The following is a 14,474-nucleotide window of genomic DNA, read 5'->3' as shown; positions in this document are numbered from 1 at the left end:
TTTGGCCCCCTCCTCCATACAGACCTTCTCCAGATCCTTCAGGTTTCGGGGATGTCGCTAGGCAATACGGACTTTCAGCTCCCTCCAAAGATTTTCTATTGGGTTCAGGTCTGGAGACTGGCTAGGCCACTCCAGGACCTTGAGATGCTTCTTACGGAGCCACTCCTTAGTTGCCCTGGCTGTGTGTTTCGGGTCGTTGTCATGCTGGAAGACCCAGACACGACCCATCTTCAATGCTCTTACTGAGGGAAGGAGGTTGTTGGCCAAGATCTCGCGATACATGGCCCCAGCCATCCTCCCCTCAATACGGTGCAGTCGTCCTGTCCCCTTTGCAGAAAAGCATCCCCAAAGAATGATGTTTCCACCTCCATGCTTCACGGTTGGGATGGTGTTCTTGGGGTTGTACTCATCCTTCTTCTCCCTCCAAACACGGCGAGTGGAGTTTAGACCAAAAAGCTCTATTTTTGTCTCATCAAACCACATGACCTTATCCCATTCCTCCTCTGGATCATCCAGATGGTCATTGGCAAACTTCAGACGGACCTAGACATGCGCTGGCTTGAGCAGGGGGACCTTGCGTGCGCTGCAGGATTTTAATCCATGACAGCGTAGTGTGTTACTAATGGTTTTCTTTGAGACTGTTGTCCCAGCTCTCTTCAGGTCATTGACCAGGTCCTGCCGTGTAGTTCTGGGCTGATCCCTCACCTTCCTCATGATCATTGATGCCCCACGAGGTGAGATCTTGCATGGAGCCCCAGACCGAGGGTGATTGACCGTCATCTTGAACTTCTTCCATTTTCTAATAATTGAGCCAACAGTTGTTGCCTTCTCACCAAGCTGCTTGCCTTTTGTCCTGTAGCGCATCCCAGCCTTGTGCGGGTCTACAATTTTATCCCTGATGTCCTTACACAGCTCTCTGGTCTTGGCCATTGTGGAGAGGTTGGAGTCTGTTTGATTGAGTGTGTGGACAGGTGTCTTTTATACAGGTAACGAGTTCAAACGGTTGCAGTTAATACAGGTAATGAGTGGAGAACAGGAGGGCTTCTTAAAGAAAAACTAACAGGTCTGTGAGAGCCGGAATTATTACTGGTTGGTAGGTGATCAAATACTTATGTCATGCAATAAAATGCTAGTTAATTACTTAAAAATCATACAATGTGATTTTCTGGATTTTTGTTTTAGATTCCGTCTCTCACAGTTGAAGTGTACCTATGATAAAAATTACAGACAGATTACTGTAATGTAACTTTTTTGACTTTTCGTCTGGACTGTGCTGCCATCCTGTTAGAAGGTAACAGATTATTTTATTACAATGGTTAAGATGGATTTTCATTGTGTTCCATGGTGTTATTCACCCCCTAGTGGAGCTTTCTGGTACTTATAAAGACTACGCAAACAGGAAGTAGAAAATTAGTTCTGCACGCATAGAAGCAGCTAAAAACAACGCTACGGTGCAGGTCTTTCAGTGTAGTTATTTCTTGTCACGCTTCAGCCTCTGAAAATATTTGTTTGTAAGTTTGATTCAAGCATTTAGCTAGTGATGATAATCTTGTTGTTGATAGAGTTGCTTACTCATCAATGTTGGTTGGTTGCATTTACTCACACAAATTGCAATGCCTTTCATGTATGCCGTCAGCTGTATTACTTTGCTCACGCGTCATGCAAACGAATTGTAAAATATACAATACTGTAGTTTTGTTACTGTTTCTAGTGTAATATGCTTTGTTATTCTACATAGATGGTTGTACATTATTAGACTAATGAAAGGAGTTAGCCAATTACCATATGAGTAACAATTAGCTATATGGTTTGGCATCATGCCAGATGCATGGTACCTTAGCACGTGCTTTGTATTTCTTCAACTTCAAATGTATAATGTACAGCTACAGTATGTCGTTGTGAATTGAATACTAAAGTATATTATTTTCTGTATTTTGCAGTTTTACAACATAAACGTTTTCAATATGTTCATTCAAGAAAAGTCACCCCTTGGGAGTTTTATTGAAGACTTAGTAGTTAGCTATCTGTCTAGTTTTGCATGGGAACGCAACTCAATGGCAGAATATGGACTAAGTGCCTGCGCCTCGTGAATTTGGATTTGTGAACTAAACGCGCGAACAAAAAGGAGGTATTTGGACATAAATTATGGACTTTATCGAACAAAACAAACATTTATTGTGGAACTGGGATTCCTGGGAGTGCATTCCGATGAAGATCATCAAAGGTAAGTGAATATTTATAATAATATTTCTGACTACTGTTGACTCCACAACATGGCGGGTATCTGTATGGCTTGTTTTGGTGCCTGAGCGCTGTACTCAGATTATTGCATGGTGTGCTTTTTCCGTAAAGCTTTTTTGAAATCTGACACAGCGGTTGCATTAAGGAGAAGTACAATTACTTCAAAATCATACAATGTGATTTTCAGGATTTTTGTTTTAGATTCCGTCTCTCACAGTTGAAGTGTACCTATGATAAAAAATGACAGACCTCTACATGCTTTGTAAGTAGGAAAACCTGCAAAATCGGCAGTGTATCAAATACTTGTTCTCCCCACTGTGTGTCTTTAACAAACTATCATTTTGGCAAGTCGGTTAGGATCTACTTTGTGCATGACACAAGTCATTTTTCCAACAATCGTTACAGACAGATTATTTTACTTTAAATTCAGTGTATCACAATTCCTTTGTGTCAGAAGTTTACGTACACTAAGTTGATTGCCTTTAAACAGCTTGGAAAATTCCAGAAAATGATGTCATGGCTTTAGAAGCTTCTGATAGGCTAATTGACATAATTTGAGTAAATTGCAGGTGTACCTGTGGATGTATTTCAAGGCCTACCTTCAAACTCAGTGCCTCTTTGCTTGACATCATGGGAAAATCTAAAGAAATCAGCCAAGACCTCAGAAAAACAATTGTAGACCTCCACAAGTCTGGTTCATCATTGGGAGCAATTTCCAAACGCCTGAAGGTACCACGTTCATCTGTACAAACAATAGTACGCATGTATAAACACCATGGGACCACACAGCTGTCATACCGCTCAGGAAGGAGACGCGTTCTGTCTCCTAGAGATGAATGTACTTTGGTGCAAAAAGTGCAACTTAATCCCAGGACCTTGTCAAGATGCTGGAGGAAACGGGTACAAAATTATCTATATCCACAGTAAAATGAGTCCTATATCGACATAACCTGAAAGGCGGCTCAGCAAGGAAGATGCCACTGCTCCAAAACCGCCATTAAAAAGCCAGACTACGGTTAAAGTTGTGGCAAAATGGCTTAAGGACAACAAAGTCAAGGTATTGGAGTGGCCATCACAAAGCCCTGACCTCAATCCTATAGAAAATTTGTGGGCAGAACTGAAAAAGCGTGTGTGAGCAAGGAGGCCTACAAACCTGACTCAGTTACACCAGCTCTGCCAGGAGGAATGGGCCAAAATTCACCCAACTAATTGTGGGAAGCTTGTGGAAGGCTACCCAAAACATTTGACCCAAGTTCAACAATTTAAAGGCAATGCTACCAAATACTAATTGAGTGTATGTAAACTTCTGACTCACTGGGAATGTGATGAAAGAAATAAAAGCTGAAATAAATCATTCTCTCTACTATTATTCTGACATTTCACATTCTTAAAATAATGTGGTGATACTAACTGACCTAAGACAGGGAATTATTTTTTTATATATATATAGTGCTGTGAAAAAGTATTTGCCCCCTTCCTGATTTCTTTTTTTTCTTCACATTTGTCACACTTAAATGTTTCAGATCATCAAACAAATTTTAATATTACACAAAGATAACCCAAGTAAACACAAAATGCAGTTAAGTGATCATTTTATTTATTAAGGGAAAAAAGCTAGCCGAACCTTCATGGTCCTATGTGAAAAGGTAATTGCCCCCTAAACCTAATAACTGGTTGTGCCACCCTCTGCAGCAACAACTGCAATCAAGCGTTTGCGATAACTGGCAATGAGTCTTTCACATCGCTGTGGAGGAATTTTGGCCCACTCTTCTTTGCAGAATTGTTTTAATTCAGCCACATTGGAGGGTTTTTGAGCATGAACTGCCTTTTTAAGGTCACGCCACAGCATCTCATTCGGATTGGTTGAGGAGAAATAATGCTCTGGGGCTGTTTTTCATGGTTCGGGCTAGTCCCCTTAGTTCCAGTGACGGGAAATCTTAACGCAACAGCATACAATGACATTCTAGACGTTTCTGCGCTTCCAACTACCAATCGTTTTGAGAAGGCCCTTTCCTGTTTCAGCATGACAATGCCCCCATGCACAAAGCGAGGTCCATACAGAAATGGTTTGTTGAGATCGGTGTGGAATAACTTGACTGGCCTTCACAGAGCCCTGTATATGTATATGTATATATATATATGTATATATATATATAATATACACACACACACACACACACCTACCCACCTGACCCGGACGGACGCTGCAGAGCTCAAGCTCGCAAAGAACTGATCAAATATCGCCCCTCGTCAGTAAGTGTATTTCTGTGTGTGTGTCATGCATGGACGCGTCCTTTTTATCCACAGCAAACTCTTTGGCATTAGAAGTACTGCGTCATGGCTTTGGACATGATAACAGCATGGTTTACTCAACACCTGTGTCACCCCATTGACCGATCCATGGACTGCAGACATGAGACATATAGTGTCACGTCTTCCAGACGGCTGGGGTCGAGGCTCCATGACAGGGTCTTGACATTATCACATCCACCAGCTGACACCTAACTGTGCCGTGAGCTCTGGCGCTGGGTTCCTGATTATGACCCAGCTGGAGCTGACTTTAGGGGCAGTTTCCAAAATGGACTTGAGTTAAGAATGGAGAGAGTTGAAACTGTGTTTCCAAGAACTCGTTAGGCCAGAGAAATGAGATGGAGAGGGAGGGAGCTAGAAGACTGGGGTCTGACCTCAATCTCTGTTTCGTGTGTGCAACAGCGAGGAGAGAGGGGAGGGAGAGATGGGGAGGGTGTGAGCGGTTTCTGGACGATGGTGAACAAAGCTCCGATTAGTACTGAGCGCTGGTTCCTTAATAAGAGCTGCTATCAGACCCTACTAGTAATTACTCACACACAACCATGCACACACATTCACACTCACACCGAGAAATGTCAGAGTACTTGCGTATCCTGATCTTTTTCCGTTAGCTGAGGAGAATTGTTGAATATGACCCATTTTTAGACCAGCCCCTCCCTTGCGTATAATGACGTCAATCATCTGAGCTTGGAGGTGTATGTGTGTGTGTGTGTGTGTGTGTGTGTGTGTGTGTGTGTGTGTGTGTGTGTGTGTGTGTGTGTGTGTGTGTGTGTGTGTGTGTGTGTGTGTGTGTGTGTGTGTGTGTGTGTGTGTGTGTGTGTTTCTCTGTGTGCTATTCCAGAGTGTGAGGTACACTCCATTCTGTGTGTCTGTCCAGTTAGTAGAAGTATGTCTGACGTGTATTTAGTTGGTTGATTGGACTCCACTCTGCTCCAAGACTAACTGTCTCAGACTAGATAGGGTTGGGGTTGAATGACTGAACCTGACACACACGCACACACCAACTGTCTCCTCTCCTCTGTGTCCCCATGTAGAACCCGACCCAGGTGGGCACGGCCCTCCAGGTGTTCTATAACCTGGGCAGTCTGAGGGAGACCATCAGTGGGGTGGTGGAGGGCTACCGGACCACCATACAGGACAACGTCACCACTGCCCTGGACATCAAGGGACTCACCCAGCCCACTGGCAACAGAGGTAGGTGGGGGTGAGGAAAATAGTGTTTCAGTTTTGGTACTCTTGTCGTGTGTAACTTTTTAACCCGCGTCATTTCATTTGTGTGTGTGTGTCAGGTGCGCCAGGCAGAGCAGTGATGCCAACCCCAGGTAACACGGCAGCGTTCCGAGCTGCTCTCTGGACCAACCTAGAGAAACTCATAGACCAGATCTGTGCCGCTTGTGGACAGGTACGCTTTTAACTTTACAGATATTTTAAAAGTAAATGTGCACATTTTTACCTGCTGAAGTAGAGTAATGTACCTAGTCAGGGAGTACGGAGTTAACCTGTAATCTCTCCGTGTTTAGGTGCAACACCTCCAGAAGGTCCTGACGAAGAAGAGAGACCCTGTCACTCACGTCTGCTTCATCAGTGAGATCATTAAGGTGAGACGCCATGTCCTCATAAAAGGCCCGTGTGTCCTTGCCCCTGGACTGTCATCAGCACACCCTTCCACAACATCTATTCCTCTACTACCGGGGCGGCAGGTAGCCTAGTGGTTAGAGCGTTGGACTAGTAACTGAAAAGTCGCAAGATTGAATCCCCGAGCTGACAGGGTACAAATCTGTCGTTCTGCCCCTGAACAAGGCAGTTAACCCACTGTTCCTAGGTCGTCATTGAAAATAAGAATATGTTCTTAACTGACTTGCCTAGTTAAATAAAGGTAAAATAATTTTTAAAAACTCTTGGCAGTATCATTCTCTTCTCTTTTGCCTTCCCCTACCTACCTTTTTCCCCCTCCCCTCTCCCTCTCCCATTCCCCTCTCTCTATCCTGACCGGTCCGTTACTTGGGCCTGTCCTGAACCAGACCTACCCAGGCTTTATTGACTCTGCTTGCAGCAGCAGAATGCTGGGCTGTTAAGCAGAACAGCTCGGAGGGACTTGAGTTATCTAATACAAGCTGAAAGAGATTCAGCTGTGCCAATTTTCTTTCTTACAGGAGCATAGACCTCTTAATTTGCTCCCGCTCCTCTCTTTCTCCCTTCCTCTCTTGCTCTGCTCCTATTCCCCCACCCTCTCGTTCCCTCCGTTGTCACGCTCTCTCCATCTGTCTCTCCATCTCTCTTTATCCTCTATAAAAGTCCACAGTCCTATAATTGTCCTTTTATATTCAGGAGAGCAGTGGACCTATTATCAGTCTGCCCCAATTAAGATCTAGTGTGTGTGCGTGCAAGCCTGTGTGTGTATATTTTAGAAGGAGGACATACACATGGTCTGGTCTGTTTTGTGTTGGTTTAACATTAGCAGGTTAGCATTGATGGACTGTGTGTGCCCTTTCTCTTTGTGTTGGGCCACAGGACAGTGTAAAACAGGGGGGGGGGGGGGCAAAGTATGGCCCGCCGGGCACTTCAATCCGGCCCGCGAGACATAACATAATTGTTTTTTAAATACGAATAATCATTTATTTTTAAACCCAAACATTTTTATACTTTTTTTTTCTCCCCAATTTTGTGGTATCCAATTGGTAGTTACAGTCTTGTTCATCACTTCAACTCCTGTCCGGAGAGGTGAAGGTCGAGAGCCGTGCATCCTCCGAAACACGACCCACACTGCTTCTTGACACAATGCCCACTTAACCCGGAACCCAGCCGCACCAATGTGTCGGAGGAAACACCGTGCACCTGGCGACCATGTCAGCATGCATGCGCCTGGCCCGCCACAGCAGTCGCTAGAGCGCAATGGAACAAGGAAATCTCGGCCTGCCAAACCCTCTCTTAACCGGGACGACGCTGGGCCAATTGTGCGCCGCCCAGTCACAGCCAACTGTGACACAGCCTGGGAACAAACCCGGGTCTGTAGTGACGCCTCAAGCACTGCGACGCAGTACCTTAGACCGCTGCTCCACTCAGGAGGTCCCCGCAAATTGATTTTAACAAACAATTGGTCCCCCCAAAAATGCGGCCCTCCGTTGAATTTCAAAATCCCGATGTGGCCCTCGAGCCAAAAAGTTTGCCCACCCCTGGTGCAGAACATGAAGCAAAGTAGGCCTAGTTTACTTTAGTTTCTGTGAGACACGGCCATTAAATAATTGAAATTCACCCATCGAAGACACACACTAATCTGCTACTAGCATCTATGTGTGTGTGTGTGTGTGTGCATGCTTGTGTGTCCTTCTTACCTCCCAATGTGTGTGTGTGTTCCTTCTCCACTGATTAGCAGTGATTGTATTCGGAGGCGAGGAGGGCCACGTTGATGGAGGGCCGTAGTGACACACACACTCCTCCTTCATGTCTTTGTTTTGATTAGACTTTCCCCTCCCTCTCTACTTTCACTTCCGTCGTGTGTGTGTTCAGTAAACTGTGTGTGTGTGTGTGTGTGTGTGTGTGTGTGTGTGTGTGTGTGTGTGTTTTTGAGTGTTCATGCGTGTGTATGTGTCAGTGTTTGCATTTACGTTTGTGTGTGTGTTTAAAAATGGCACTCCTCTGTCCTCACCACCCTATCTAGTCCGTGTTTATTCCCTGTGTTACAAGACTTTTATTTGAGTCAGATGTGTGTACTAGCTCGGCGTGCTTCAGAGGAGTGGATACTCATTAGTGGACAAGCCTCCTCAGCCCATCGTGAGACGCCCTGCTATGACTTGTCATTATGGCGAGGAGCTGTCATTGTTGTCCACGGTGATGGTTATGGCACAGCACGGTGGGCGCGCGCGCGTGTGTGTGTTTCTAGCTGGTTTGCAGTGTGATAAATGTGTGCGGCGATAGCAGCATCTGGTGCGGCTGAGAATCACACTGGTAGATAATGATGATAATGGCAGTCACACTGCCCTTCTGCCTGTTGGGCGCAGACTGCACTCATCACAGCCCTGTGTGTGTGTGTCTCCTTGTGTGACCCTCTGTTCAGTTGTTTCTCTCTTCTCTCGGCAGGACGGCCAGCCCGATATCCTCTACACGTTTTGGAGTGATGTCACACACACTCTCTCGGTGGAGTTCCAGAGAGCTACGGCTGGTGAGGCTACATAGCAATGTCTGTTTCATAGAGTAACGCTGATGCACCCTCGTAGCCGTGTGTGTGTGTGTGTGTGTGTGTGTGTGTGTGTGTGTGCTTACTCTCTCTCTGCGTCTCTCTCTCTCTCCCTCTCACATTTCTCTTCATTTTCTCTCTGTCAGCCATAGCGTTATGCCACCTGAAAATAATGCTGTACCTGCGTTTCCCTGCGTGTGTTTGTGTGTGTGTGTGTGTGTGTGTGTGTGTGTGTGTGTGTGTGTGTGTGTGTGTGTGTGTGTGTGTGTGTGTCAGCGGTACAGCACAAACAGTGGGCCATCACTCTTCCCTTCGCCTATAAACCCTAAACGCCCCTCCCTGTCCCGTCCCAAACACTGCGGGGTATGATTACACCTCTCTGGTGATATATACCCCCTTTTCAGACGGGACAGGGTCTATAAACACATACAGACACACTCGCAGACCCCTTCTTTAATTTATACCCCGCCATGGGACAGGCCCTATAACAGGTGGAGAGACAACCCAACAGCATCCATCCACACACACCGCGGAGAAAAGTTTCCGCCCCCTCCTTATCTTACCATTTCAGCAGAAGGGATACATGTCAGTAGATTTAGATGTGAGTAAAAGAGAGGCACGTTTGGTTCCTGTGGTGCTGTTAACTCTGTTTTCACACAAGGATCTGTGGGCTGCCTACCTACAGGATCTGTTGACTGCGTATGGAACTGTTTCTAAAAAGTCTTCTAGACGCCGTTGCCGTTTCTCCTGCAGAGATCTGTATCTAATGCCCTGGTGGTGAGAGAGACTCGAGAACATTGACTGATAGCGGATGACATGAAAAGGATACTAAGGGAAAATGTCTACAACACAACCTATACAAAGTGCTCTCTTGGCAGGGTAAAGAAAGAGCGAAAGTCAAGCTATGATCCAGTCACCATCACCCTAATCATTACGTGTGTCTTTGCCATGTCGTGAAGCCTACAGCAGCCTGCCTTGGACGAATCAGTGTCTATTGATCCCTGCTCTAACACAGTACAGTGTTAACACCTGTTAATGATGCTCCTCATTCACTCTCACTGGTCAATACGGAGTTCATCCGCACAGGCCCAGTATCGCTCTCTTTGTCTCCCTGGCTCTCTCTTTCTCTCTCTCTCTATCCATCTGTCTCTGTGCCAGTGCCCCCCACCCCTCCAAATATTTTTCTATGTTTTTCTCTTATTCTTTCTCTTATGGTGAAATCATTTTTGCTTCTATTAGCATATGGAAATATACAAGAGCCTGAAAGTACTTCAGTTCAAACCTGTATGAATCATTATAATACACTATATTATGCATTCACCAAATCAATCTACATTAAAACAATCTGCATATCATCCCTTAACGAGCAACTAATCACTCGCAAAGTCAGGTAATTAACATAATAATGAGCGGGAAAATGGCACCATTTTATTTTATTTTTATCAGGATAGTCTTTCTGTTTCAGTCTCATCCCTTCATCCATGCTCTAGTCTGGTAATCGGGGATAATGTGATGTTTCTAGTTCACGGGAGCAGAAAGACTGTTCGGGTGCATCAAAGCAGATGTTTACCTTTGCAGTCATTAAAACACAGAAGGTGACATTTTCCGGCGCCACTCTTCTGCTCGTCCTCCTTCCCATCCTTCTCTTTTTGTGACCTCCTTCTCACCCCTACCCCCTCTCTCTCACTCTCTCGCCATCTCGTTCTCTCTCTCCCTCTCCAGCCTCATCCTTCCTCAAGCAAGCATTAGAGGGAGAGTACCCTAAGCTTCTCCGTCTCTATAACGACCTGTGGCGTCGGCTGCAGCAGTACAGCTCCAGCATCCAGGGGGTGATATCGAGCAGCGCAGGGCTGGACACCGCCATGGACCTGGCCACCACAGAGATAGACAACCAGGACCTCTTCACACAAACCAAACACGACTATGAGTGAGTCTGAAGTGAACATATACACACACACACACACTCTCTCGGCTTTGTTACAGTATGCAGTCTGCCTCTTCACATCCTACTCAGTGATCGACCGGTTCGGGATGAGTCTCACACACACACCACACACCACACACCACACAGAGACAGAGCCTTACCTTGACTAACCAGTGTGGGATTTGACCCAGCTTGCTGTGATTGACAGAAATAATTTCAGTATGAAGATTCTCTCTCACACACACACATTCTGTGATACGTGGTAAAGTCTCTATCTCTTTATATACAGTACTAAAGCTGTAGGAGAGTTTAAATATGGGAGACCACTAGCAATTAAAACAAACCACAGAACCGGCCACAGCCAGCACACTGATTGGTATGGATGGAGCAGAAAGTAAACGTCCATTAAACCTACTATATTTTAGAGTGCTCAGAGGAGAGTGATGGGGGAGAGAGAGAGCGAGTTAGAGATAAAGTGTGTATGTGTGTGGGCAGAGTGCCAGAAAGAGTGAAAGAAGGGAGAGAGATAAAGCTTTTCCAAAGGCCTCCAGTGTGAGTGTATAAGAAGTAGTTGAATGCAGACATGGAGGGCAGTAGCTATCTGACGGGAGCAAGCTATATGGCACCTCTCTGAGGAGAGACAGGGCTTTGTAGTGGAGAGAACAGAGAATGATCAAAGGACAGTTGAAGAAAACGATTGATAAAGAAACATCAACATCAGAGTTTTATAGAATCCTGCTAGACCAGACTCACCCTCCCATCGCCCTGGTCAAAAGTTGTGCACTAAATAGGGAATAGGGTAGGGCTGACCCCATTTAGTCAATTGTTTGGTCGATAGGCTGTTGGTCGGCCGATATATATATTTTTTTGTTGAGCATTGGCAAATATGTACAAAAAATGTTATGGCACACAAGACACTGGTCTGATTCACACCTGTCTGATTGGACTAATCCATTGCAGAGGCCGCGGGGATGGCACACCAGTAGTACATTTACAGTTAATTCCCATAATTTCTCATCTAAAATGTTTGTTTTGTTACGGTCATTTCTGTTAATGGATTCAATATATTATTAATATTAGTCTTACCGTTGTCTTTTTAGGAGTGCACAATTTAGGCTACACTTGTGAGGAAAAATGTGGGTTTATTTCTTTCCATTTACGAGTTGTCAATTTATTCATTGTCTTTTGTTTGGAGTGCTCCTGTCAATCTTGAGTAAGGACACGCACCTGATTACGCATAGAACTAGGCTACCTGGCCTGTGCGCAAATGTACTATTTCCAATTGGCTTAACTCATCATCACTGTGGAGCTTCTGAAAGTCATTTTTTCTTCGTCTCAAAATGTAAACTTCCGACTTCAACTGTATTTTATACAATGTTACAAGTTTGCTAGTGTGAGCTTCAGGCTGGACCTAAGTTACGTGATACCATGTTTCAAGTTCCTTGCAGACAGGCCATGCAATAGCAAATGTGGTTTATAAGATATTTATTTTTATCAGGATATTTTCTACCTGCGGGCTACACTGTTTTTATTTGTTGGCTTTATGTAGGCTATTTTCACATATTGGCAATGGCAATAGAAGTTGAATTTGTATAATTTTCATTTAGATATAATTTTAATTAACCACATGACATTGATTTTGAGATGTGAAGACTTTATTATGAATTAAATGTAACTGTTCCACAAAAATGTGCATATGAAAATCAGAACTGGCATGCAGATCAGTAGAAATGGTACGATAACTTGCCGACCGCTGGTGTAGCCTATTACCAGCAACTTCAGGAGCATAATGGCAGAATCTGAGAAGGCCAGCGGGAGGAAGAGGGTCGGATTGGGAACAGTTTTTTTTCTTCTGGTTAGGCTATATTGATCTCTTGTTCCCTCTTTAGTCATTTGTGTGTCTTGATTTTTAATTTCAGTGCCTAAAGCATCAGGCAAAGTATCCTACATACAGTATAGTTGGTTTTATTCAAACATAGGGTGTCTATATTACACCTACAGTACCAGTCAAAAGTTTGGACACACCTACTCATTTAAGTGTTTTTCTTTATATTTACTATTTTCTACATTGTACAATAATAGTGAAGACATCAAAACTATGAAATAACACATAAGGAGTCATGTAGTAACCAAAAACGTGCTAAACAAATCAAAATATATTTTAGATTTTAGATTATTCAAAGTAGCCACCCTTTGCCTTGATGATAGTTTTGCACACTCTTGGCATTCTGTCAACCAGCTTCATGAGGTAGTCACCTGGAATGGAATTCAATTAACAGGTGTGCCTTGTTAAAAGTTTGTTTGTGGGATTTCTTTCCTTAATGCATTTGAGCCAATCAGTTGTGTTGTGACAAGGTAGGTGTGCTATACAGAAGATAGCCCTATTTGGTAAAATACCAAGTCCATATTATGGAAAGAACAGCTCAAATAAGTAAAGAGAAACAACAGTCCGTCATTACTTTAAGACATGAAGGTCAGTCAATCTGGAAGATTTCAAGAACTTTGAACGTTTCTTCAAGTGCAGTTGCAAAAACCATTAAGCGCTATGATGAAACTGGCTCTCATGAGGCCCGCCACAGGAAAGGAAGACCCAGAGTTACCTCTGCTGCAGAGGAAGAGAGTCAGAGGAAGAATAGACTACTCTCGTCAACCAAGATATATATTTTTTGTCAGGGACAGCCGTAGAATAGGGTGCTATTTGGGACATAGTCCCTCTCTACTGGGTGAACTTCAGGCCTAACATATCCCTATCCTGCCTGTAGATGTCTGGAATAAGCAACTATATTTGTGACAGATGCAACAACTTGAGTGTTTAAATTGCGTTGTGATGGCTATGTGACCAGACAGGTGGAAATGGCTCCTGTACACTGTAGCGTATGTCTGTAACTGCTGGAGCCTGATATGAGTCACACATTAACCTAATGGTGTAGAGCTCCAGGCCCAGCCAGGGGCCCTTGCTGCTCCCTGTTTCCCAGTAGGAGATCCTGTGCCAGGGTACTCAGGCTACAGAGCCTGGCCCTGCTGGTTATCCCCCTGGCACTCAGTCAAGTTGAGTCAGTGTTGATTAACCATGGGTACATGAGAGCCACTGGGAGCAGACCCAGGTTATCTCCCTGACTCTATTAATTCTCTTTCTCTCCCTCTCTCTATTACTCTCTTCTCTCTTGGGTCCCTCTCTCCATCCCGCTCTCTACCTCTCTTTCATTTCCTTGCTCTGCCTGTCTCTCTCTACCCCATAACCTCTTTCTCGCTTCGTCTCTCTGTTTGCTCTCTGATTTAGAGCTGTCAGCCTGTGTGTTGTGTGTCGTCTCAGTGTTTAAACTTGTAATTACGGGCGCTGCTGTGGGCCAAATTGCCTCTGTTACTCAAGGTGTCTGTTGCTGTGGTTGGGCACTGAAGAGAGAGGGGAGAGAGGGGGCTGAAGGGAGGGAGAAGGGATGGACGAAGGGAGGGAGAGGGGATGGACGAAGGGAGGGAGGGAGGGAGGGAAGAGAGAGGTGCATGAATAGAGGAAAGAGGGTACACGAACAAGCTGATAGAGAACTGCACGAACGGATAAAGTGAGGGAAAAGGATGAAAGGAGGTAGTGTGAAAAAGCCCAGACGGAGATGGATGAATCGGCTGGTTGACACGGAGGGATAAGTCAGAGGAGAGGGTGATGAGATGGAGAACAAACATTGAATGCATTGAATCGCTCCTGTGCGAAAATCACTCGTCGTCATTGTCATTATTCTCATTTAGCTACATTTCAGTTAACGAGAGAGCACCATTAATCAATAAGCGCCCTGTCTGATGAATTATGGTGCATAAAATGACTGGCCAGAT

The 14,474-nt window shown here is 44.7% G+C and overlaps 1 protein-coding gene across 1 annotated transcript in view; it reads left to right on the top strand.

The window, feature by feature from the left end:
* LOC120049899 (conserved oligomeric Golgi complex subunit 5-like) overlaps positions 1–14,474 on the top strand; it is a 91,192-nt gene that overhangs the window by 63,692 nt on the left and 13,026 nt on the right. Inside the window, exons 8-12 of the mRNA XM_038996394.1 lie at positions 5,586–5,745; positions 5,841–5,953; positions 6,072–6,149; positions 8,629–8,710; positions 10,448–10,652. Of these exons, the coding sequence (XP_038852322.1) occupies positions 5,586–5,745; positions 5,841–5,953; positions 6,072–6,149; positions 8,629–8,710; positions 10,448–10,652 (638 nt within the window). The remainder of the gene's footprint in view (positions 1–5,585; positions 5,746–5,840; positions 5,954–6,071; positions 6,150–8,628; positions 8,711–10,447; positions 10,653–14,474) is intronic.

Source organism: Salvelinus namaycush, chromosome 6 (genome assembly GCF_016432855.1).
Source record: "Salvelinus namaycush isolate Seneca chromosome 6, SaNama_1.0, whole genome shotgun sequence".
NCBI lineage: Eukaryota > Metazoa > Chordata > Actinopteri > Salmoniformes > Salmonidae > Salvelinus > Salvelinus namaycush.
This window is presented reverse-complemented; position numbering and strand designations above follow the sequence as displayed.